General features: G+C 41.2%; 1 protein-coding gene and 1 long non-coding RNA gene across 17 annotated transcripts in view; one reads left to right on the top strand and one right to left on the bottom strand.

The window, feature by feature from the left end:
- Window positions 1-27,500, top strand: part of THSD7A (thrombospondin type 1 domain containing 7A) — a 556,843-nt gene that overhangs the window by 354,816 nt on the left and 174,527 nt on the right. For 15 of the 16 annotated variants that reach the window (XM_039524530.1, XM_039524529.1, XM_039524525.1 and 12 more), the window contains 3 exons: window positions 19,639-19,887; window positions 21,567-21,748; window positions 24,018-24,086. In XM_039524530.1, coding sequence (XP_039380464.1) covers window positions 19,639-19,887; window positions 21,567-21,748; window positions 24,018-24,086 — 500 coding nt within the window. The remainder of the gene's footprint in view (window positions 1-19,638; window positions 19,888-21,566; window positions 21,749-24,017; window positions 24,087-27,500) is intronic. The other variant, XM_039524540.1, reaches the window with a different exon arrangement.
- Window positions 336-4,872, bottom strand: LOC120397891. The gene is made up of 3 exons (XR_005594071.1): window positions 4,782-4,872; window positions 1,893-2,040; window positions 336-606 (listed from the first exon to the last, which is right to left on the bottom strand). It is a non-coding gene; the product is annotated as an uncharacterized LOC120397891 (long non-coding RNA).

Here is a 27,500-nt window from a genome sequence, read left to right as displayed (position 1 = left end):
GGAGTTCCTTTTTTCCTTCTTGCCACCCAATTCCATCATGGTGGATGCTGTCAATTCCCACAGTCGACATCACCGGTCCAGGGCTACACCCTATGATAGGAATTGGAAGCGCCTTGATCTCTTTGGCAGAAAAGGCATATTCCTCAGCCACCTTTCAGTTCTGTATTGTCAACTACCAGGCACTCACGGCCAAATATGACGATACGAATTACAACAAACTTATTGATTTTATTGACAAACTGTGAGAGGTGCATTGGGAGTCCTTTAAGGCCATCATACAGGAGGGGCAATTATTGCTACAATTGGCCCTCAACACTGCCAACATGGCAACTAGGTCCATCTCCATGGTGGTGGTGATGTGATGGGCATCATGGCTCCACTTGTCAGGATTCCCTGAAAGAGATGGAGTCCATGGTGGAACATCTTCTTTCTGAGGGCGCAAAGCTCTTCGCTGAAAAGACTGATGCCTCCCTTCATACCCTAAAGGATTCCAGTGCTACCCTCAGGTTGCTGGGAATCTATACACTCGGGCAAAAGAGACGTTTTAGTCCCTAATCCCAGCATAGGCTGTACTCAGCGCAATACCAACTTCAGCATCGTTATGAACTGAAAAGGAAGAAAGAGAAAATTCCTGAAGCACAGGCTATATGGTTTGCAAACATCATCCCAACCCCTTGCATTTAAGAACCACTTTTGACGGGAAAGTCGAGGCACTACAAGACCACTTCCCATGACTGAGACAACTGACCATGGTTGTACACCAATTGGCTGTATTCCACAGTGCCTGGAAACACATAATGATGGGTCTTAGAGATTGTCCAATCCAGGTATTCCATCCATTTCACCTCCACACCCTCTCCACAACACACTCCATCCTTCTTCAGGGACCCTTCTCATGAGAGTTTACTATGGTAGCAGATAACTCATCTCCCCCAGCTAGGAGCCATAGAACCAGTACCTCAACATCTACAGGCCAGGGATCTATTCTCCTTACTTCCTAATACCCAAAGAAAGGGAGGTTGAAAACCCATACTGGACCTCAAAGCTCTCATCATGTTTGTCAAGGATCAGAAGTTCAAGATGGTCACCTTATCAATGATTATTCCAACATCGGAACAGAGAGATTTGTTTTCGGCCCTTGACCTTCAGGACGCATACTTTCACATCTCAATCCTACCAGCTCACAGGCAACTTCTCAGGTTCACAGAGTCATCCCCTTCAGGCTCTCACGAGCCCCAGGAGTATTTTCCAAAGTTCTCTCAGTAGTAGCCGCTCATGTACATTCGCAAGGGATAATGATTTACCCATACCTGAATGACTCTCCTCAGAGCCCAATCTCTCCAGGAGGCTGAACAAGCTGTCAACACTACAATACACTTGTTCACAGAACTGGCTTTACAGATCAATACCCAGAAGTTAACCCTCACTCCAGCGCAATGCCTGGAATTCATAGGGGATGACCAAATGCCCTACAGACCAAAGCCCTCCTACCTCAACACAGATTCCTATCCCGGGTTTCACTCATAGACACCATTCAGTGCAGTCTACAGATACCAGCCAGACTCTGCTTCCAACTTTTGGGACATATGGCAACAAACACAGCGATTATACTACATGCCAGACCCACATGCAATGCCTCCAACTATGGTTCAGTTCGGTTTACAGACTGAACAGGGACAGGCTGGACAAACCACTGTCACTGCCCATCAGGATCAAAAACTCCTTAAACCGATGAAAGGACTGGGTCAATGTGTGCAAAGGGATCCCTTTCTCGCACACATCATCATCGTCACTCCTTACCATCGACGCATCACTCATATTATGGGGCACGCATTTAAACTGCCTCATGACGCAATGACTTATTCACATGGTAGGGAACACAGTCTACAGACCTGTTTGCCATTTACCAGAACAAGAAATGTCTATGCTACTGCTCCAGGGCAGAGATGGGATAGCACTCTCTGGTGATGCTCTTCTTCTCCCCTGTACAAAGACCTTCTTTACACCTTTCCTCCATTTCCTCTACTGCTGAAGGTCCTGCTAAAAATAAAAAGGGAAGGAGCTCACATCATCTTGATTGCCTGTACTGGGCTGAGACAGAACAGGTACCCTCACCTGACACAACTCATGATGTGGCCACCGATTTCCCTCCCAGCCATTTCACACCTCTTTTCGCAGGACAAAGGGTGTACCCTACATCCCAACTTGGGAATTCTCCACCTCAAAGCATGGCTCCTGCTTGGTTCCAGCCTATAAAGTTCATGCTCAAAGGATGTACAAGATCTTCAGTTACACAGTAGAAAGTCCTCCACACATTGTACTTACCTGCAGAAATCGTCCAGGTTTCAGACTTGGTGTACATCTCAACAAATCTCATCAATGTCAGCAACTCTTCTACACATCCTAGACTATGCTTTCACCCTTAAAAAGTTAGGATTATTCCTAAACTCTCTTAGGGTCCATCTAGCAGCTATAGCAGTCTTTCACCAACCTGATACTCAGGTGCTGTCATACCCAACCACTAAATGGTTCCTTAAGGGTATAAGGGTATCTTCCCTCAACCTTGACTTCCTACTCCCATGTGGGACTTAAACCTGGTACTGAAAGGGCTGACTAGGCCTCCTTTTGAACCCATGGCCACCTGTTCACTAACATACCTATCAGTGAAAATGGCCTTCTTGATAGCAACTACCTCAACCAGAAGAATAGGAGAGAGAGCAGCTCTGATGGCACATCCCCCTTACACAGTATTCTTTCCAGACAAGGTTATGCTCAGGCCACATCCAAAATTCATCCCTAAAGTAACCTCCCTGTTTCACATGAATCAATTGATTCACTTTCCAATTATCTACCCAAGCCTCCCCAAGACAACAGGGAGGCTATACTTCATGCCTTAGATATCAGGAGAGTCCTGGTCTTCTACATTGATAGGACAAGGGCCTTCAGGAAGTCCCCTAGACTTTTTCTCTCTGTTGCAGAAAAATCCAAGGGTTCAGCAATATCAACCCAAAGACGGTCTAAGTGGGTCTTGAATTGCATCAGAAAGTGCTATCAAATTTGCAATGTGACCCCTCCAGACTTGATCCATACACACTCTACAAGATCCATACACACTCCTTATCTGTAGCCTTCTTCAAGAATGTCCCTAACTCAGAGATCTGTAGAGTGGCAACATGGACATCAGTCCACATTTTTACAGAATGTTAGGTGATCACTGTGGACTCCGCCTCTGATGCCGTCTTCAGCTCCATAGTACTGTCATCTGTAACTGACCTGACTCTGAAGTCCCAGCTCTCCAGAAGGGGTACTGCTCAGGAGTTAGTGAGGTGATGTGGCCTCCCTCCAATCCAGCAGGGGAGGAACAACCATCTGTGCCACACGTGTCACAGTGTGTTGAGTGCACATTTAGGTGCACAGCTTCCTCAGGACTGCTTCTCCCACTTCTGTGCAGGGGTCAAGGAATGGACAGGCAGAGGTGGGGAATGGCAGCATAACCATCCACTCCTCTTATTATGGACCAAGAGTAAACTCTCAATCTAGCTTTTAATGTTTAACCCTTGTCCTATTGCACATGTAGACTCACTCTTACACTGTTCATGTTGACACAAATATGTGTTAACATATATGCAGTAGTGAGCTGGAGCCGGTTCGCACCGGTTCGCATGAACCGGTTGTTAAATTTTGAAGCAGTTTTAGAACCGGTTGTTAACCCGCTTCCCTGCGAGACGGCCCTGCAGCTTTGATGGGCTCCGGCCAGGAAGTGATGTAATGCGTCCTCCGGCCATCGGGGGCGCTGTGCTACAGGAGCCATGTGGGCCGCCACCTAGCCCTGTTGCTACTGCTGTTCCCCCAGCCTCTGGCTGTGGGGCTCCCGCTGCTGCCTGGTGGGTCCCCAGCTGCTCTGCTGGGCCCGGGCTGCGTCCTGTTGCTCGGGCTGCTCTGAGCCCCTCTCCCGATAAGTACCCACCACCTTGCCCGCAGCCAGCCCCTGCCGCACCCCCTGCCCTGCCCGCAGCCAGCCAGCCCCGCACACCTGTCTCCAGCCCCTGCCGCACCTCCCTGCCCTGCCTGCAGCCAGCCCCTACCTCCAGTCAGCCCCTGCCCTGCCTCCAGCCAACCCCACACTCTCCTGTCTCCAGTCAGCTCCGCACCCCCTGCCCTGCCCGCAACCAGCCCTGCACCCCCTGCCTCCAGCTAGCTCTGCCCCATACACCTGTCTGCAGCCGGCCCCACGTCCACTGGTGCCCTGCAGTTCCCAAGGCAGTAACCCTGCACACCTGCTTCAATGAGAGGAGCAGGGAGAAGCTGAGACCCACACATGTGCACACCCTAGGGTGACCAGACAGCAAGTGTGACAAATCGGGACGAGGGTGGGGGGTAATAAGAGCCTATATAAGAAAAAGACCCCAAAATCAGGACTGTCCCTATAAAATTGGGACATCTGGTCACCCAAGCACACCCCCAGGGAGTGGCGGGGACCCACACATGTGAAACGGAGCTCATTTCTAGTTCAGGCCCATCTTTTAAAAAAAGAAATTTAGGTGGGGTTAACATACATCTGTATTTTCCCGGACATGTCAGGCTTTTGGGTTCTTAAATCGCCATTTGGAAGGAAAAATTCCTCCCGGGAAAATATGGAGATATGGTAACCCTATTGGTACAAAAAATACATAATGTGGCACATCCCTTAAATCGGAACTTTTTATAGGGAACCGGTTGTTAAGATTTTGGCAGCTCATCACTGAATATATGGGGTACTACTTCACAAGTAATATACAAACCAGCCACTAGCAGGATGAAGATCATTTTCATAGATTTTTTAACTTTAGTCTTGGACAAGTTTTGCCATTTTGCTCATGAAATGTTTCAAACAATAAATATTCCTTATATAACTGATTTAGAATTCTGTTAAACTGTTAAATTCTGTAACATTTTTATAGCAGTGTTTTGTAATAAGTTTGTTCAGTTACTTGCTACAATATTGGGCCTAGACAGTTTGTATACTATTTCCACATAGGTTTACTTAAGTGCATATAATAACTATGTACTGTACATACATTCTTCTTTACATAGTAAATACATATATACCCTTGTAAATAAATCCTTACATATACAGAGACACAAGTTGTGTTTTGTTTTCACTTGTAGCTAGAAATCTCTTTAGAAACTTTGACTGTCTCCCATCCTGTTTTCTTAAAAAAGAGAGAGAATGACAGAGAGAGCGCGAGAGCTTTCTTCTGTTAGATTCAATACCATGATATTGTCAATGCAGTAAGTATCCTCTGCTTTCATTTTACACTGATTTGTACAGAGAGGCATTAACCTTTGAACTGGATGATTATCATCAAAGTTTCAGACATTGTTTTTCTTTGCCAGGTGCTCTATTAATTTTATGATGGTAGCATAATGTTTTCTTGTCATCTTAAATTAAAGATCAGAATTATAATGACATGGTTTAAAACAGGAAGAAAATATTCCTAATGGCAGAGAAAAGCATGAGATTGGGAAGTTAATAAATCATCTGGGCAGAATATTTCTAAGTGTTTTTAGCTCTGGCATGGCAGATTACCCATCACTTTGTTTGGATGTGCATGTATCCTATTGAATCCAAATGACTGGTCCCTGTACTACTTGTTGTTTTGGCCATGTTCTTTGTTGTATCTATTTCTTAGCATTTTTTGAAATTTTCTTTTTCTTCCCCACCTCTTCCCACAGTAATATTAGGACAGCTTTCCCCCTCCCCACCAAAAAATATTGTGGCTGTTATTCTTTGTTGCTGGCAGAAATAATTTAAATGTTATGATCATGGGAAAGTAGTCTTGTGAAAAGCTCTTATCTAGACAATACTCAATTTGTAAATGAATGAAAGAGGCATTGTTGAATATAACCTCCCATTGTACTACAAGGTACTAAAGAGTTTCTGCACAATATACAATATGAATGATAACAAACAGAGCAGCTGTAGCAAAAATTAATCATGACCATCTCATGATGAATACTGTGACATTTGTCTCTGGGAAGAAAAACAAGTGGGCTTTCATTAACCTCTTTAAATAAACAAGCATATATGCCAGCCAGCAAATCATCACTCCCGGGGAGATATTGATGGTGAGATTGGGCTCGAGATCCCGCCCAGTGTTCCACCATGTGTGTGTTCTGACACCCAATTCTAAAACAGTAGCTCAAACCTGGGGGGAGAATTTGTTTACAATTCCTGTTGTTTTTATTAAGAACAAAATTAAATATTTTACCTTTATACTGATCCTTTCATGCTAATTTACTTCACAGCCCATATGTGCCTTTGCTCCAAGAATGACATGGCATTTCATTGTCCACTCTTGGAAATTAATGGACCTAGTAGGTTTTAAGAGCTCTTTGAGGGAGAACACTGTATGACAGATGGAATAGGCTGTTAACAGTCAGCTGGGACATTGATTTGCTGTCTTCTCATCCATTAGCTCCAAAATCCCCCCTCCATGTGTGGATCATACGTAAAGGCTCCTTAATAGTCGGGAGAAAAATAAAGGAGGAAGGCTAGAGTGTGGAAATAATGCTCTGAATTTGATCGAGTGACATAAAGAATTGCTTAAATCTGAGGCAAAGAATGTTTTTGTCGTTTTTCCCCATATAGCAGAGTATTGATGAAGGTCCAATCAGTAGATGGTTCAACCACTTGGTGAATCATGGTTGCTTTATACTCAGATGCATGCTAAGTACTTCTCTAAATTATCTGTCTATTCTGAAGATAAAATTGGTTGGGATTTAGAGCAGTTTGGCTGCTTTACTGGTGGCAGCTCTGTTATGGGGCGTGAGAATAAATGTAACATCTTCCCTCACTGATCTTTGGCAGGTTTTGCTTTGTGGATGAGCTTTCTGGAAAAACTCAAATAATTTATGTCTATCTATTGTTGCTCAAGCAGCTGTCACATGATGCAAATAATCTTGCCACCCCCCTCCCCAGCCTCTAACTTCCTCTTTTTGGGGGGAGGGTTATTGTGAAAATTGTGACAGAAGACCTCACATTATCTAGAGTCCTTATGTTTCCTGGCCCCTTCTGGCTATGGTACAAACTACACATACCCATCATTCTGCTTTAAGATCTATGTGCTACTTTAGATGCAGTTGACCATGAAATATTGGTAACAGAGCTGCAGACCCAGGATGATGTTTGAGTGGTTCTGAATCCAGCATGTAATGTTGGGTGATGGCCCTCATACTCCAGAGGTTCTCCTGTTAGTGTTCTGAAAGATTCTGTTGTCACGTCTCCTTTTCAATGTTTATATGAAGTCACTCGGATGGTATTAAAGGGTTTTGGCTTGTTGTCATCAATATGTGGATGACTCTGTTTTACATTTTTTATCATCACCTAGAAGGTGCTTTCTCTATTTTTTTGTTTTGTTTGTTCTTACTATATTTTTTATCCAGTTCCCATCACAGACAAAATATGGGTTTTCTGGGGTTAAAAGTGTTTCTTTTTTTTCATTCTCCCTACTTATTAATTCAGTAATGGGGTAGGTTAATAAACCAGGCAGAATTTTTTTTTAAAAAAACATGTTTTTAAAAAATTCTTTTCTTTTTCACTATCTATAGTATCTTTTTGTTGTTTTTGCATTTCATTCAGCCTTGGAAAATGAAAATAGAATTTTACTTTTCTTTCAAGTTGTTTTCACCTTCCATTTATTTTATACTAGAACAATGGCACAATGTTTGAGTTGGAAATGTTGCAGGATATATTTGTTATTTTAAGTTGGGTCTAATTTGTATTTATTTATTTTCAATTTCATAAATATATTTTTATATTAATGTACTGTAAGACTTTTAGGTTTTATAGAACTTAAAAAAAAAATCCTAATTTCTTAACCTCCTCTAAGAATGTCCCTTTAAAAGCCATTGAGATCTGTCACAGGAATCAAGGGTAAGAGATAAAGTATTGTTGACTGACCAAGGGACAGGAAACAAAGAGTAAGAATAAAGGGCCAGTTTTCATCATGGGCCAGGTTAACAGCAGGTTGCCTCAAGGTTCCATACCTGGTCTTGGGTTGTTTAATATATTTGTTAATTATTTGTAAAGGGAGAGGGGTGAGCAGCAAGGTACCAACATTTATAGATGAACATTTATGTAGTCCAGAGAAGATACATGTAAAATAATGCACATTGGAATGAAAAAAACTGAACTACTCATACCCCTTACAGGGTTCTACATTAATTGTATCAACTCAGAAGAGAGACCTGGCTGTAATCATGGACAGCTCAATGGAGATCTCTGCTCACTGTGCAGCTCTGGTTCAAAAAAGCTGTCGAGGTTCAGATGCATAAGGAACAATAGGGAGAAAAATACAGAAAATGTGAAAGCCTGCGTATAATTCAATAGTGCAGCCTCATCTAGTATAAACTGTATGCAGTATTAGTCACCCATTTTAAAAAAGGTTACTGCAGAGAAGAGGTTCAAAGAAGAGCAATGAGAATTATGAGGAGCACAAGAAAATTTTTACATAAAAAGAGATTGAAAGACTGGGATTACTTTAGAAAGGAGAATTATAAGAGGGGGACATGATAAAATAGATCAAAACAACAGAGGATTTGAGAAGGTGAATACATGGAGAAAACAGAGGGTCCCGATCTACCTTCTCTATCTCTCCACACAAGAACAATGGGTTATTCAATAAAAGAGAGAGGTGGCAGATTCATAATTGATAAAAGAAAAAAAATTTCACTCAGTACATAATTAGATCATGAAAGTCATTGCACAGGATTTGTTGAGGCTAAGAATTGCAAATATATATGGATAACATGACTAACCAGAGCTATACTAGTTAACGGGGAAAAAAGTGTTGGAAGGGATAAAAAACTCATGTTTCAGCCTTAAACCAATTTCTAACTGAGGGATGAGGATAACACCTTCCTGATGGAGGTAGATTATCCCACATCTGCCTACTGTATGGTTCTTGCATCTTCCACTGAAGCACCTGGGGTCTGATCCAGTATGAAAGTTCCTCTGTATCAATATCTCTTTGGTTTCTTAGGTAAAATAAGGCAACATATTCATATAGATAACCCTAAAATGCCAACTTCAAGAAATGGTAAAGAACTAAAAGTTGGTAGATCAGCCCCTCTTTGTTTATCATCCTTAATGTAATGTTGAATTTCAGGGCTGGTCTGCATTGGGAACGTGCATTGGGATAGCTGTGTCTCTGAGTTGTGTGAAAAATCTACACCCCTGAGATACAGAACTATGCCAGCCTAGCCCCTGGTGTTTAGATAGTATTAGGTTGATGGAGGAATTCTTCTGTTTACCTACCTGTCACCTCTCGTGGAGATGGATTTTGTCTGCTGAAGGGAGAACCCCTCGTGTCAGCATAGGTAGCGTCTACACGGAAGTGATATACAGCTGCAACGTTGCACCTGTGCTGCTGTAGTGGTGTAAGTGCTGACATACCCATAGAGATGCAGCACAAAGTAGCTAGTGTGAGGGTATGTCTGCCCTAGAGATGTAACTTCCACCTCAGGTAGACATGCCCACTGTAACCCTGAGCTAGCACACTAACAATGGAAGTGTAGCTGCAGAGGTACAAGCAGTGGGATGGGCTAGCCACAGGAGAATGTACCTAGGGTTTCAGATGGGATTGTACTCAGGCGGCAAGCCCATCCTTCTGCCTACACTGCTATTTTTAGCATGCTAGTTTGATAAGAGCTACTGCAAGTATATCTGCCCAAGCTGGAAATTACACCTCAAGCACCTCAATAGAGGCACAGAGTAGAACTTGCAGGGGAGCAGGGCTATTCTCCCAACACTAGGCTGTTATAGGGGCTAGAGGGGCCTCCAGCATAACATAGCTAGCTCTGGGCCTACACCTATGCTTGTGAGGTGCTCTTCCACAGTTCTTGCATTGGAGGAATCCTCTACCAGCTGTGCGGGAACTTTTCTGCTGCTCCAGTCCTTTCATTCTGTATAAAGGGGCTGGAGCAGGAGTTAGGATCTTGCCCCAGAAGTCAATGAAAAAATAAAACCAACAAATCTTAGGTGAAAGAGAAACCAATGAGGAAAAACTAACACCAATAAAAGTTTAAAATGCATCACATTATTTGCCGGTATACTGCAAAATATAAAGAACTTTAGTCTCTTCATGTCTACATGGCGCAAAAAAAAAAAAAGCCCTCACAGCAGCAAGTCTCAGAGCCCAGGTCTACAGACTTGGGGTAGTGTTAAAGTAATAAAACTAACTGCGTAGATATAACAGCTCTGGCTCTGAAGCCCAGGGAGTGGGTTGGGCTTCAGAGCGCAAGCTCTAGCTGGAGCTGGAACATCTACACAGCTGTTTTTAGTGCCATAGTACAAAGCCCCACAAGCCTGAGTCTGTAGACCCAGGCTCTGAGACTTGTGGCCTCCGGGACTTTTCTTTGCCATGGTAGACATTCCCTGTGTCTGTTCTTCCTCCAAGCGATCACTGTTTCGTACACAGTTAAAATCTGTATATCTGAATAGCTTATTTACTACTGTTGGTATTTCTTAGTGATTTAATCCTGAATTAGTGTCCTTTTTAATACATAGGAGGCTTTATTGAACTAAGAGCTGGAAATAACAACTCAGTTTTCCACTATTTTTGTTTTTCCTAAGTGCCCAGAGTTTTTGGCAGCAGTCTCCCTGCTGAATTGTAGCCATGCTATTCATTTCAGAACAATGGAAAAATTTGAATGTAATCAAAAGGGAAATCACCTAGTGGGAAAATAAACACAACAGACCTCTAGTATATTGAGAATTAAAGTAGGGAATAATAGGTGAGAAAGTACCATAAAAGGGAAAAAATGACAAGAAGTCAAAGCTGATAGGCAATATAGGAGGAATAGAAAGGACGGGGGGGAGGGAGGGAGAAAAACACTAACCAAAGAGATGCTTGACTTGAATTTACTTTATTAGGCATCTTGCTATGCTGTGTGTGTAGAAGTAGCAAATATTAGTTCTTGTTAAATCTGAGCTCTGATGAATACATTGAGTTTATTGTGAATGACGTGTACTCCGCTGTGAAATCTCATATTAGACTTGTAAACCCCATGTCATTGCCTTCCTGTATTTGAACATAAATGGCAGTTGGTGTGATGGGAAATAGTCCAGGATTAAATGTTGATTTTGTGGAATGATGTCTCAGAATATGCTAAAAGATGTCTTGGTGTGAAGCTCACATTTCTGTTAATTTTGCTTTCTAGATTGGCCAGATGTCCTAATTGTGCAGGAACTGTCCTAGGTTTATTATTATTAATTAATTTCTTTATCTGTATTATTGTTGTGCCTAGGACCTCCAAGCATGGGCCAGGACCCCAGTGTGCTAAGTACAGAACAAAAATACAGTTTTGTAAGGCAGCCCCAATATCCTGGCCAGTTTTAATGTTCTAGTTCCGGTTTCAGTAGAACTGGCTAGGCAGCCTGCAAAGCCATTTCATTACTCTTCCTTCCTATTCCCGCTTGTTATTGGTGTTGGGTTCAGTACAGTGTGAAGAAAACCCCCAGTAAAACATGTAAAATCCCGTAATTGTACGACTAACCTTTTTCTGCTGGACTTAAAATAGTTCAGTAAGTAACAGGAGAGCCCCATCAGGCTATTCATTTGTGTGCAACATGCTTTATATCTGTGTTTTAGCTTAATTCCCCCTTCCCCCCTGTTCCTGCAATACCTTTAATTCAGGGTAAGCAATCCAGGGTAAGCATCAGGAAACATTATGCATCAAAGACACTTGCTGAGTGGAGACAGAGACTAAATTACTACATCCCTTAAAAGGGTGCATTATACTCTCCCCATGCCCCTTAAATGTCCAGCCAGCTCTGTTGCTCATTGTGTGCATCTACAATACAATCCATGTTCTCCCCATAGCTCCTAGCACCGTGGTCTGGGCAGTGCTAGCAAGGCTGAGCAGGGGGTGGGGCTTGCAGGAGAAAGGTTTTTTCCTACTCTCGGGCCCTTAGGTACAATTCTAGGCCTTAATGCTAATGAATTTCTGAGGCTGACAAGTATGTGATTGAGTCAGAGTTTCCAGTGATTCAGGTGGGGTCAAACAGGCAGAGTTAAGGTTGTTTTGTGATTTTAAAGGTATCTTTGCATGCTTTTGAATTTTTAATGGAAATTTAACTCAGAACTTTCTAGCATTTGTGTCTGTTGAGAAAACAAATGTCTCTAAAGTGCTTTTAGCCTGAAATAAGGGATGGATTATTTCAGTCTTGATTCCAGGTTTTTTACCTGTGAATTTCTTGTTCAATCTCTCACAAACAGGAGTCCCTGCTGAGCCTGAAACCACATAGGGACTACTGATTTTTTTTCCCCCTCAGAAGGCTATTTGCCTGCATATGCAACCTATGTCTTCACATTTCTCCATACCAAATCCCTTTCTTCCCACATGGATTTTTTTCTTCTACTCCTTCACTACTGAATCTATCTGGACCCTTTGTTATTTCCTGTCAAGCAGTAATCCCATCCTGGCTAACCAAATTTGGGCTATGAGCATTTGGCAAAGTGTAAACACACTCATGTACGTGTTACATGAACTTAAATGCAGCCTCATTATAAGTCATCAGTGGAGACCAAATCTGGCATTTCCAGCACCAATGACACAAGCCTGTACATGTTGAGATAAAAGAAACTCCTTTGAGATCTGAGCAGGCTGTGTGGTTTCTCAGACCAGATACTAGAAGGTGACATAGTCACATATAGCAGGCCTGTGTATTACATATTCAGCACTCTTAAAAAAGATACACAGTCCTATAGAAGTGTGTATATATGTCTATGTATATGTACAATACATGCTATTTTTAAGTGTCTGTGTGCGTATATATTTATAAGTCCCAAAAACCTTATGAAAGGCACATCTACTCAATCAAGTCTCTCGGAGGAGAAAAGTTTGAAGTTCCTTTGCCAATCTGTTTTAGAGCTATGAAAGGACCAAAAAAAAAAAAGTACTAGAAAAATCTTTGAAAAACGAATGACAGAGAAATTCTGACTCTTCAGCAGTGGTAACTCATTCTCCAGGAAAATGGAGATTGATAGAGATGTAACATACATCTATCTATCTTTTTTGTATTACATGTAATACAAAAAAATTTAAGGTACAATAACTCCTCCCTTAACATCCTCTCGGTTAACGTTGTTACGTTGCTGATCAGTTAAAGAACATGCTCATTTAAAGTTGCACAGTGCTCCCTTTATAATGTTGTTTGGCTGTCACCTGCTTTGTCCACTGCTTGCAGAAAGAGCAGCCCGTTGGAGCTAGCTGGTGGGGGCTTGGAACCAGGGTGGACCGGCAGCCCCGCTATCAGCTCCCCTAAGTTCCCTGTGCAGCAGCCTCCCAGCAGGCTATCAATTGCCCATCAGTTTAGCTGGCCCTCCCCCCCCCCCCCCCACTACCATGTGTTGCTCCTGCCCTCTGCCTTGGAGCTGCTTCCAGGAGACTCCTGCTTGCTGTGCAGATAGGGGGTGAAGGAAGAGGGGTGCTAATGTTAGGGTGTCCTGCTCCCCCCACTCCTGTACCCAATCTCCACAGCAGGGAGGGACATGACAGGGCTCAGGACAGGAAGGAGGGAGCTTGCTGGCAGCAGCTGCTGTATCAACTTGCTAATCTACTAAAAAAGGCAATGTACCTAGAGTGGGGTCAGCGTACTTAAAGGGGCAATGCACGTCTTTCTCTCACACACACAAGTGGGGGTGTGTGTGTCTCTGTCTCTGCCATGCTGTGTCTCCTCCCTCCATTCTTGCTGCCCTGTAGAGTGTGAGGCTACATTAACAACAATGTGTTAACCCTTGAGGGCTCAGATAAATACTAATTAATCATTTAGCAGAAAGGCATTCCCTGGGAAATATCCCAACCTCTGACACCACCACCTCAACCAAGCTTCAAATCATCATTTCTGTGTACAGTATTAAATTGTTTGTTTAAAACTTATACCGTGTGTGTGTGTGTGTGTGTGTATATATATATAAAAAAATATGTCTTGTCTGGCAAAAAAAAAATTTTCTTGGAACCTAACCCCCTCCACTCCCCTATTTACATTAATTCTTTGGGAAATTGGATTTGCTTAACATCGTTTCGCTTAAAATAGCATTTTTCAGGAATATAACTACAACATTAAGCAAGGAGTTACTGTAATTAGTTTGTTTTCAATTAATTTGGGATGTTTGTGTATGGAAGGTGGAAAAGCTGAAAAATAGGCTTACAATCTGGTTTCAACTCTAACTCCAGAGGGACTAGAACTCCTTCACAATCACATGTGTTTTGGACTGAGTCTTATTTAAAAAAATACATGACCTTGGAAGTTTAAATATGTTGCTCCATTAGTCCCACCTTCAGTCAGAATCCAGTACTGAGACCTATAGTTCTTGAAATCCAATATGTCTTTTCCTAAGAAAACTCTTGATAATGGCAATTTGTAATTAGCTCTAATAGTCTGTCTAATTTGCTCAAAGAAAAGCAAATGTTGAAACAAGATACTCCAGTTAATTTGCTTTTATCCTACTTCTTTTACTAATTGTTACAGGCTCCAGCGCCTTGCAAAAGGTAATGACTTATTTGACAATAAAAAGATTTTCTGTCCATGATTTATGATGCTAGCAGTTATTTGTCAATAGTTAGCATTGTAAATAGAGAAGGGTGTTAGTATGTAAATAAATAACAGAATGGGTTAGTAAGTCAGCTTGCTTTTAGTTCTTAAATCTAGCTAAATAATATTAGCAGCCTGTACAAAGCTCTGAGTTTTGTCTGTTGGCTTACAGTATTATTTTGACGATGCTTGTATTGTGGCCAATTAAAACGGAGGACTAATCTGTTTTACAATTATTATAAAAAAGATTGCTTTTATATTCTTCTTAACCCCTTGCTTGTCATTTAGCCCTGTTATTCATGCACTTACTTTTGTCTATTCAAAAAAGAATCACAATTTCAGTTGAGCCATCTTCAGCTGTATTTTCATCTGCATCAGTCAGGGTCATATTCTGGATATGGAAATGAGGATATTTGTGTCAATAGTGTTTGATCTTCTCCTGGAAGTGGACTAGGGTACAATGTCCATTCTCTTAGATCTGTCAACAGCGTTTAATGTAATGGAACTCGATGAAATCTTGTGGGAATGGATTCTTCATTGGATTCAGTTCTTCGTCCTAAACAAGTGCTTACTTTTAAATTGAGCTGCTTGGGAATTTTCTGTCTGAAACATTTTCCAGGATAAAATCCAGTTTCAGCTCAATCACTTTTTTTCTGATGGAAAATCTAAACAAAAATTTTCCATCGGGTAAATGTGTATGAAATATTTAATTTCACATCAGTTCAACCCAAATTAGAATATTTTGTTTTGTTGAACTGACCAAAACATTTTGTTTTAAATCAGGTCAGTAAAACATTAAATTGCATTTCCCTATCAGTGCATTGCTTTATAGGAGCTGAGGTTCAGGTCCCCATGTGGAGTCCGTTCTGCTGAGTTCCCTTGGGGACTACATTTCCCATAATGCAATATGCTGTGTGGTGAGTAGTTGTCTGGTCCATGGTGCCTGGCCTATTGGGAAGAATTGAGGCATCAGGCTACTGATCTACAGCTCCCATAAGGCAATGTGCTGAAGTAGAAGAACATGGCTTGATGTTGAAATAACTTGAAACTGTGCGTATTGGGTCATTTCAACAAAATACAATGAAACATTTTCATTTTGGGAATGTCAAAAAGTTTTGTTTCAATTTTGGTCCTGCTTTGAGCAGGGGGTTGGACTAGATGACGTCCTGAGGTCCCTTCCAGCCCTAATATTCTATGATTCTATGAAAATGTTGAAATAAAATGTTTGACATTTCCAATGTGAAATTTTTCAGAATTTCCATTTCATAACATAAATCAAAAATGCAACTTTTTGTCCTGGTTTGAGACAAAAACATGTTGAAATGTCAGACGGGATGGAAATTCTGAAGTTTTCTCAGGTCTAATTTTAAACATATATATATATATATATATATATATATATATATATATATATATATATATATATATATATATATATATATATATATATATATATATATATATATATATATATATATATATATATATATATATATAGGGTTAGTGCACAATATTCTTCCCTACCATTTTAAAGTATATGGGATTTGACAGCTAACATTTTGAGTAGTTTAACAAAGTCAGTTATATGCATTACAAGTTATCAAACTAAAGCAAATGTTGTATGCAGTGTTGTTGTAGCCATTTTGGTACCGGGATATTAGAGAGAGAAGGTGGTGAGATAATATCTCTTTATTGGACCAACTTCTAAGCTTTAACACTTACAAAGCTCTTTTCAGGTGACCTGAAGAAGGGGGACCTGAAGAACAGCTCTGTGTAAGTTCAAAAACTTGTCTGTCTCACCAACAAAAATATGTCAAATAAAAGATATTACCTTACCCATATTTTTTCTCTAAAGCAAATGTTCACATTTTGGAAGGGTTGGTGCTCATTTTCAAAGCCAATTGAAAGACCCATAAGAGGCTCAGGCTATTTATTCTGCCAATGCATTGTGGGTGCATTTAGGCTTCCTCCACTAATCAGTTCAGATACTGATGTTGGCATCACCATAAGAGGAAACATTTCACACAACATGACAGCTGGAGCCAAGCTATAACAAATGTAGTGAAACAATAGAGAAGACAAATCTAAGGATTGTAATATTCAGTTGTTTAGACAGGGACATTCACTTCTCCAGAGAGGAAAATTATTGTAAACATTCAACTTCATGTGTATGAAACTTGCTGTTCGTTCACATTGTAGTCAGAGGGGAAGTTAGTTAAGGGCCCTCTGCTGCCATGCTCTCATGTGAACAATTTCCAACATTATGGAAGTTTTGGATGAAGGTTAGTGTCAGGATCTGGCTTATTAATATGGAACCAAACTACTTGATTTTAGTAGGACACTTGGTGCATTGACAAGCACCTGTTTTCAGGGATGTCGTGGGACAATGCATTCTATGGAGGTCTTTGGTGAACTAAAATATACCGGGTGATTTTACAAAGTAGAAAAATACTTTCTGAAAAATGCTGCTTTGCTGATGCTGATGCTGATTTCTCTCAGCTACCTGCTTAGTATAAGCATTCAGGATATATGTCTGGGCTCAGCTCAGTTTTCACTTTAGCCTTACAGTTCACCCTTAATATATTTATACTTTTCTCACATTTTTTTCCTCTCTCTCATTTGTAACTCTGTCCAGTGTCCTACCTGAAATGATACGTTCATATGGTAGGATTTTGGACCCTGCTACAGCCCCTGTATGGCTCCTGTAGAAGTATACAGGTGCTGTGAAAGCCCCAAAGCCTGGTGGGATAGAACTGCCCTCCTCAGGTACTGCATAGGGCACTGAAACTAGAACTACGCAGACCTCTTCCCCCCCCCCCCCACGCAAGTCTGGTTTAGAGGGTGTGCCATGGGCGGAAAGGGGATAGAAGAGGAGTACTCATAGCGTATACTACTCAGGGATTCTTGGGTGTCCTGGGCTGTAGATCAGCCCATAGGCAGCTTGAGTGGTGGAATGAAGAGAGGATTCATGAAGTAGAACAATTTCTGGCTGCTCTACCCAACTCCAGGAGCTACACCTGATTATTATAGGCTACACCAGCTCCTGGAGAAGCCCATAATAATCAGGTAAAAACGTGACTTAAATCTACCTTTATCCTGCTTGCCCCTGTAGAGATGCAACACTGAATCCTAGCCATATGATTTAGGTCTATCTTTTGTTCTCCCACATTATTAGGTCATATCCTGCCACTGACCAACACCAAAGCTGCTGTGTAGTTAAACAGCAATTCTGTGCATGAAACCATGACAACCCAGGCCCCTAATTAAATTCCCCTATGATCAAACATGGCTGAAGCGTATATTTGTTTGTCTTCTCTTTTATGCATGCTTTCCACTCAAATATTATTTGCAAGAAAAGTCCCATAAATATCTGTAGGGAACTCAGGAGGGGAATGGTAGTCTAGCACCTTTCATCCAGAAGGATCCACAAACACTGTACATATAAGAATCCACATGGAATATGGCTCTTGTTCACAGTCATTAAAAAGTGTTTCCATGCAAAATCAATACATATGTACCTGCTGTTAGGAACATAGAAATTGTCATACCCAATCTGACCAGTGATCCATATAGTTCAGTGCCTGATACTTCAAAGGAATGTGCAAGAAATCTCATAATGGTCCATTATAGAATAATCTTTCCCCAAGGGAAGTTTTTCACATTCCCCCATCAGTTAGTAGTTGTCTTCTACACTGAAGCAGAAGTGCATTCATATAAAATGTGTTCATTCCTAACGTAGCCATCATAAATGTCCTATCCTTTTTAAAATCATGCTAAGATCTTGGCCTCAGTTGAGACCCCCCCTTCTTTTTCTGCTATATCCTTTGTTAAATAAAATAACCAGCAATGAACACACTATTCCTGGGAAGGATATGCCTTTGGTTTGTGTAATGGCATCATAATATTTTCAGTATTATTTTCTATACCATTCTAAATACATCAAAACATTTGTTTGCTTTTTTGACTGCTGCTATACACTGAGCAGAGTGTTACACTGAACAATTTACAATGATGTGTAGATCTTTTTCCTGGCTGGTTACAGTAGCCTATATTAGAACAAGTATGACAAATATAAATTATTGTAACTATGATTAAAGAGTTGATATTATGACAAGTCTAGTCAAGATGCTGTTTTACTTGAGTTTTGCTGTAGATTTTTTTTTCTTATTGTGAATCAAACTATAAAGCAAATGGGTTAACTTTTCTTTTGTAGAATAAATGTTTTCAAAAGTGCGGAAGTCCCCTTTTCAGAAGTTATGTAGGCACTTAAGAACATAAGTCTCCCTGAAAGCCTACGTAACATTGTGAGTGAAGCCAAGCTCATATAGAGTTGAAGCAGATAGATTGCCTTAGGAAAAGGGAATTAAGACCACATTTATGCTCCATTTCATAGTGTGGGCTATATCTTGATACAGCCACCACAACTCCCTTCAGACTCCTACAGATTATGTTACATCTCTGAGGCAACTATATCAATTGCTTACATGGAAAAGTATTTAATATATCTGTAGCTGTCTTTTAAAGTAATTGATCAGCTGCCACTGAGGAGGAGCCAGCACTGTCTCACCAGTTGTTTTCACATTGTGAGCATCTCTGATGCTGATAATTCCTTTTTTCAAACAATGCCAAACAAACCAAGGTGGAATTAAAAACAAAAAAAGTGATGCAAACTGTGATTCATTTTCATTTATTGTATTATCATACAGGGAAGACAGGTAGGTAAAAATTTATATTTAACATTTGACCCCAGTATTTCTTTAAAACGTTATTGCATTTTCCCTCCCTAAAAAGCAGTGTGCTATACTATATTTGACTGGCCATATCCAGAAGTTCTTACTCACCCAACTCTTATGTAGACAATTAAAGTCAGAGGAAGCTTTGTGTGAGTGAGGACTTGCAAGACGTGGCCTAACACATCCTCAAAATAATCCGCAGTTCTCAGCAGAAATAAATGCTTCCTAAGTGTGTTCATTGTTCAGTTCAGGGAATAGCATATTCATATAGGGATTCATAACTGCTTGTGAACACAGGTACTTAAAATCTTATTGCTCTTTTTACAGCTTTTGCCAACAAGACAAGTTGCCAATCACCTTCCAGTCCTGTGTGATCACTAAGGAGTGCCAGGTGTCGGAGTGGTCTGAGTGGAGCCCCTGTTCCAAAACATGTTTTGATATGACATCCCCGAAAGGAAATCGTACAAGAACACGGACCATTAAGCAGTTTCCGATTGGCAGTGAAAGTGAATGCCCAGAGCTAGAAGAAATAGAGCAATGTAGCTCTCAAGGAGATGGTGTGGCACCATGTGTTACGTAAGTGTTAATGTGTACCCCACCCCATGAAAATGAATACTGTACTTCCTGTGGGAGAGTGCAGCATGTTGATAATGATTTGACTGACAATACAAGTACATTTAAAAGAAAATACTAGGATTTGGTTTGTGTGTGTGCATATTCAGCGATCCCACTAAAAGCTAACATTTGCATGTAGTTACAGTTGCTGAAGTTACTTCCTTCTCCAAATATAGAGAAATAACTTACATGACTTTGTAAATGCTGACTTCTAAAATGTGAACATGTGTGTACACACTGATACTCTTATGTGCACTACTTTGAACCAGCTTTAAGGTCATAGTAAAACAAATGTATTGATTCAGTGGTGATTTTTCCCACAGACCCTTTCTTCTAGAATCCATCATTGTTTGTTTGAAGTACAGGGCACACAATCACATACCAAGTGTCTTACACAGTAAGAAGCTGGTATGCAGTCATAGATTCATAGGGTTGGAAGGGACCTCAAGAGGTCATCCCCCTGCTCAAAGCAGGACCAATCCCCAAATGTTGAGCAGCCAAACTCCTGTCTGACTTCATTGGGAGTTTAGGCTGATTAAAGAAGGCAAGACTGAGCCCTAAATCAGGCAGGGAAGAAGCTAAAAGTGGTAGTAAATAAATTAGTCCTGTTTAGAGTGTAGGAAGTTTGACTGCAAGCAAGCACTTTAGATTCAGGAGATTGCTTTCATCATTAGCATCTAATTGAAATGAATATTAACAGTCACAACTGTGCTTTTTCTTTATCTGCCTGGAAAGAACTGTTGGGGAAATAGCATTTGATGTTATGCCATTTTGCATCTGCGCGTTTTGACTATGGAACATCATTTTCCTTGAAGAGGAGAAATATCATCATTCTCCATCTTCAGCAGCATCGGGAAATGATTCCCTTGATATTGCCTTAAAGTACTTGTTGGGCAGAGAAGCCTGTGATATGTCTTTCAATTCATAAGTCTGACTGGGGTTTTAAGTTGGAGTCATAGACCTTCTTTCTTATGCACTCACTGATGAGAAAGCTCACAGCTTCTCTTCATTTGTCAGTACTCAGCAGGGGGGCTTGAGCACTGCAGAGAAGCCATCTTACTCTTGACGGTGAAAAAAGAACTCACTGAAATAACTTTTTGAAAAAAGAAGTACAATTATAGTTTTGCCTTGATATGCAGGAGGAGCATTCATGCTTCTTATCAAAGGTAAATTGGAGGCTTTTCCTTTTCTTTTTTTTTTCTAGGTCTTATGTTTCTCAGTGTGCACATTTCTTTGATTTTTGTTGTGTGTTGCTTTATTCTAGCTGTCTAGTTCTAAACAAGTGGTAAGAGTCACAAACCTGGGGATTGGCAGATTTGAGCATACAACTCAATTTCTTTCCATGCAACATTATTGTTCTTCCTTGCAGTAAAATAATAAATTCCACTGATTAAACTTAAATAAAGATCTTCCTAAATGTAACCATTTCAAAAATGAAATAATGAGGAAAATAGTTTAATCAGTGTAGAATACCAAACCTCATGCATATCTGTAAAATAAAGATTTTTGGGGAGCCAATCCTTCTAGATAATGAGTCAGCAATATTAGGGCACTTTGTCTTGTATAATCAAATATTACCTTGTGTGGCTTTACATGTTTTAAAAAACTAATTAACTCAATTTGCAATTACTTTAATTTAGGTATGGCTGGAGAACCACAGAGTGGACAGAATGTCGTGTTGACCCTTTACTTAGCCAACAGGACAAAAGACGAGGGAATCAGACAGCTCTGTGTGGGGGTGGAATTCAAACCCGTGAGGTGTACTGTGTGCAAGCTAATGAAAATCTCCTCTCCTATTTAAATACCCTCAAGGAAAAAGAAGGTAAATTTCATTTACTTGCAATTGAATTAGTGTGAAAACTGAACACTTCAGCATGCCGGAGCTTTTTGACCTCCATTGTCTTCTGTCATAAGTGTCTTATTTTATTATAGGTTACTGCGATCTATTTTTTAAAATCTAATTTAAATAGAAATATTTAATTCCAGGAGGGATGGGTTCATTCTTTATTCTTCAAATGTCTGTATCTTACTCTGAACTGGTTTTTCATAAGACTTCCTGAAGGCTTCCTTAACTGTAGGATGGTCTTGTGGTAAGAAAGATACAAGACTGGGAATCATGAACTCTGGGTTCTAGTCCCAGTTCTGCCAGAGATTTTCTGTGTGACCTTGTGCAAGTCATTTTAACCTCTCTGTGCTTCTAGGTTGCACCTAGAAAAAGAAAAAAGTAAATGCACCGTGGAAATATATATGTGAAATGACTTTACAGGTTCAAAAAGAGCACTAAGCTTGGCTTTTACTTGAAACCAGGCAAAAGGTGATGATTTTGGCTGACTTTCATGTAGAGTTCTTGTTTTTGTGTGAAACTGTAACTCAGCTTGATACTTGTGTGGATTTGTATTCCCAAAATTGTAACAGGAAAAAAATGGTTTATATGAAGAGAATCTCTGCAAACTAAAAACACCAAGTTTCTCATAATTGTAGCCTCTACAGTTCCTTAAGAAAAGAGAGAGGAAAGCTTATCCCCTGGTCTCCTTTCACTTACATATGTGTAAGTGAACTGCATTAACATCATTGAAGTGACTCCCGATTTACACCGGTGTATGTGAGTGAAGAATCAGGCCCCTAACCTTTTCCAAAGAAAGAAGTTATTTTCCTAGTGTCATGAGGATACTTACCTTGACAAAGGTGTCCTGGATACAAAAATATTCTGGAGATGAAAGCGGGAAGGCTTAAGGCGTTTGGAATGGGATTTGGGTTCAATTCCTGGTTTTGCCACAGACTTCATATGTGACCTTGGAAAAAATTTCCATCTGCAGAATGTGTATAAAAGAAAGTCCATGCTTAACAGGTATAGTGTTAATGAGTTGGATAGTTGATGTGGTGATTGGGGTCTTATAAGCACCTAGTTCTATATAGTTAACAAAATACTTTTCTGGTGAGTTCAGCTATATTATTATTATTTGCATTTTTGAAGAACAAAACCTCAGTGAGTAATTTACATTAACATACATTATTCCCCAGCAGCAAAAAGTAACTTGAAAGGAACGGCTTATCCATTGGTAATTTAGAATTCCTTCAAGACAGTAAATTATACTAAGTGCATTTAGCCCACAATTCTGATGACATTTATTTTTATATGTTATGCAGCTGTATTTACATTGCCACAAAGAAATACAACCACACTCTCCAGGAGAAAGGATATCCTTGACTTGGGCATGCATAGCTAAACATTTAGGACAGAGGTGGCCACACTGTAGCCTACAGAGTTCTCTAGTGTGGGGCATCTTTAATCTGGGCACTGCAGTTTGTGGAGACTACTAGTCTCAGCATCCATTTTAATACATCTGCTTGAATTAAGATGGAGCATTGTTTGCTGAGACTTCTATGCGCCATCAGTTGCACCTGCGTATTTATGAGGGAGAGAGTCTTCAGTCTGCTTCATTTAATACAAATTAGTTGCAGCTCCAGGGCACCTGGCAAATTTCCTCTAGGACCAAGTTTAGATGCCCCAGCCTTAGAAGTAAAGGGTGACAAACTCTGAGCTAAAGAGAGGCAACAATAAAATCAGCAGCAGCTTACTGTTCAGAATGATGATCAGGATTTGGGTAGACTGTGAAGTCTTGCTGGCTTAGGCTGGTGTGAAATCTGTCCTTATCATAATGTGACAGGAATATGCAGAGCCCATCAGGAGGTAATCTCTGTAGGCCCCATAAGGCTGTTTAAAATGTAACTAGTCTTTGGATGCATAAACATGAGAACACTGTTTTCAAGAGCTCAAACTAGGGGTGAAGTGAGTTTTTGTTTAAAAAGCTCTGGGGATGTTTCCATTTTTGGAGACGGATTAAAAAAAGTGTTGTGGTTTTTTTTTAAAGCAGCTTCTGGGCACCCCTAGAAACAGCAATTTGGCGTGATTAAATGGGGTGATTAAAACCAGGCAATGATTCAAGAAGTGGAGGGGAAAAATCCCACCAACCCTAGCAGTGGGAAACCCCTTCTTATAATGTAGCTCTGTGTTCATAAACAGTTCAGTAAGGCTGTTTTGGAAACTTCCATTCTCACGTATTCATAGTGGTGTTTCCCTATTATTTCAGAAAGTCAGTCACAGAGCACGTCGAAGTCTAGTGCTGCACCACTTCTATCAATCACTTTTGAAATAACAGGTAGGTAATTAAGGCCTTCTACCTGACATTTCAATCAAAAGTGTGCCAGGAGGCGCTGTCCCCTTTGGGAGAACTATGTTGTCTATATATAAAAAAGTATATTTCTCTCTAAAATAGTTTGTTACTGTACCTGTGAGCTCTCACTCATAAGTTTCAAGATAATAAAAGAAATAAGAGGGCAAAATACATACACATCAAGTATCAGACCTGAAATACAAACTAGTAGCACAGATTCAAACCAAACCTTTATCCATTTTTTGAAATGTTCTGATAAATATCTTTCACTTCTATTTCCCATCCTGGCCTAAAGTGTTGGGAATTTCTTTGGTCTTCCAAAATTTCCAATTTCCTTTGCTATTTCCAGCTAGGGTTGTCAATTTTGGTTGGACGTATTCCTGGAGCTTTCATCATATGACATAACCTTCTATTAAAGATTCATCTTTAATTCCTTGAGAGTCTAGAACAATCTTGGAGGGCTGGCAGCCCTATTTCCAGATCTGTTTTGCTGATTCAGGATATTTGTATAATTAAGATAAGAATTTGAACTTTGGATGTTTATCTAAACTGAAACTTCCAGCCTTTCGGGATTGGTACATCCCTATAAGCCAAGTTCAGAAATTTACTATCTTCATTTCAGAAATTACAAGTTTACATTTGAGCAGGAATATTGTGTGTAGCAGTTAGGATAGGGAACGGAAATTAAGGATTACTAGGTTCTGTTGTTCTGTCACTCACTTGCTGTGTACTTTAGGCAAATCACTCAACTTCTCCTTGCCTCTCTTTATCCATCTGCAAAATGGATATAACTGTGTACCTAACCATAGAACTGAAAGGGACTACTTACATGCATAGACATACATAGGTGTGTAAGGCCTTGTCTTCACTACCAGGGTAAGTCGACCTAAGTTAAGCTACTCCAGCTATGTAGCTTCTGTTGACTTACCCCGGTGTCTTCACTGCACTGCATTGATGATAGATGCTCTCCAGTCGACTTACCTTAGTCTTCTTGGGGAGCTGGAGTACTGGAGTCAACTGAGAGAGCTCTGCCGTCAATTTAGTGGATCTTCACTAGACCCACTAAATCGACACCTGCTGCATTGATTGCAGCAGTGTTGATCTCCCTGGCAGTGAGGACAAGCCCTAAGTGTTTGCAGGATCAGAGTCTAAAGTAGTAGTTTTACAGTTTGGCAATAAACTTTAGCACATACATTACAGAAAACTGGGAAGGAAACTCATGATGTTCTCTTTCATCCATTTTGTTAGTGTGGCTTTTTAAAAATGCTCATTTGTTCTGCTTTTGTGAAAGTAGAGCAACTAGTGTCCTGAAAAAAATGGTGAGCTCTTGCTGGGGCATGGATATACAGATGCTCTTTCTGTGGGTACGTCTACACTACGGGACTATTCCGAATTTGCATAAACCGGTTTTGTAAAACAGATTTTATAAAATCGAGTGCGCGCGGCCACACTAAACACATTAAATCGGTGGTGTGCGTCCATGGTCCGTGGCTAGCGTCGATTTCTGGAGCGTTGCACTGTGGGTAGCTATTCCCTAGCTATCCCATAGTTCCCGCAGCCTCCCCCGCCCCTTGGAACTTCCGGGTTGAGATCCCAGTGCCTGATGGGGCAAAAATCATTGTCGCGGGTGGTTCTGGGTAAATGTCGTCAGTCACTCCTTCGTCTGGGAAAGCAACGGCAGACAAGCATTTCGCGACTTTTTCCCCTGGATTGCCCTGGCAGATGCCATAGCATGGCAATCATGGAGCTTGTTTTGCCGTTTGTGACTCTCACCGTATGTGTACTAGATGCCGCTCACAGAGGCGATTCAGCAGCGCTACACAGAAGCATGCTTTTGCTTTTGCATGACAGCAGAGATGGTTACTAGCCATATTGCACCATCCAAACCCTTCCATAAATTGGAACTGAGGATGATCATGGCTACCAGTCCTTTTGTACCATTTGCTGCTAGTGCCCCGATCAGCCAGGGGCGCAAAAGCAAAAATTGGGAATGACTCCCTGAGTCAATCCCTCCTTTTTGGTATCTAAAAATAGAATCAGTGCTGCCTAATATAGGCAAGTGTGCTAGAGAACCACCGTATCATAGAACCAGAGAGCACAGCTGCTCTGTGTCAGAGCCTGCAGAAATTATCTGTATGCTATTCACAGGGGGTGCTCCTGTAACAACCCCACCTGTTGATTCCGTTCTTCCCCCAGCCTTTCTTGGCTACCGTAGCATTGTCCCCCCCACTTGTGTGATGAATTAATAAAGAATGCAGGAATAAGACACACTGACTTGTTAGTGAGAAATGAGTGGAAGGCAGCCTCCAGCTGCTATGATAGTCCAGACAGGACATTAAGCAGTGTGTAGGAGAGAAGCCCAGCATCCCACTGCTAGTCCAGGGGCAACTGAATCTTTTCTTTACACATGAAGGGTGGGGGCTGATGGAGCTCAGCCCCCTGTTGCTATGATGAGGATGGTTACCAGCCATATTGCACCATCCATCCACCAGAAAAAATTAGGGCCAATAGGCTGATGACGAGGATGGTTACCAGTCCTTTTGTCCCATCAGCTGAAGCTGATCATGAGGATGGATTTCCAGCTTTTTGCACGATCAGCTGATGCTGATGATGAGGATGGATTTCCATCATATTGTACCATCAGCTGCCCATGACGGGGGGGGGAGCAAGGATGTTGGTGTTGAGTGCTGCACTATCGCGTCTATCTGCAGCATTCAGTAAAGATAGGGTGACATGTAAAAGAGTCAGAGGATTGTTTTACCTTTCGCTTCTGGGGGTGGGTGGGGGGTGGGTGAGTAGATTGCCAAGCTATGCCCTGACCCACGGACAGTGTGTTTGACCCTAGAAGCATTTGGAGCTCAGCCAAGAATGCAAATAATTTTCGGAGGCTGCAGGAACTGTGGGATAGCTTCAGTCCTCCAGTCCATGAGCGTCCATTTGATTCTTTGGCTTTCCGTTACGCTTGTCACGCTGCAGTGCGCTGAGTCCCTGCTATGGCGTCTGTCTGGAGATTTTTAAAAAAGGATTCTGAATTTCATCTTCTGTAACGGAGCGCTGATAGAACGGATTTGCCTGCCCTTACAGCGATCACATCCGCATGGTCCATGCGGCGCTCTTTAATTTGATTTCGGACTGCATCGCCACCCGTGCTGATCGGAGCTCCACGCTGGGCAAACAGGAAATATTCAAAAGTTCGCGGGGCTTTTCCTGTTTACCTGACCACTGCATCCGAGTTCAGATTGCGGTCCAGAGCGGTCACTGGTGCACTGTGGGATAGCTCCCGGAGGCCAATACCGTCGATCAGCGTCCACACTAACCCTAATCCGATATGTTAATACCGATACTGGCGTTACTCCTCTCGTTAGGGAGGAGTACAGAAACCGGTTTAAAGAGCCATTA

This window comes from Mauremys reevesii, linkage group 2 (assembly GCF_016161935.1).
Source record: "Mauremys reevesii isolate NIE-2019 linkage group 2, ASM1616193v1, whole genome shotgun sequence".
Taxonomy (NCBI): domain Eukaryota; kingdom Metazoa; phylum Chordata; order Testudines; family Geoemydidae; genus Mauremys; species Mauremys reevesii.
Note: the sequence above shows the minus strand (reverse complement) of the source record. Positions and strands in the feature narration are given on the sequence as shown.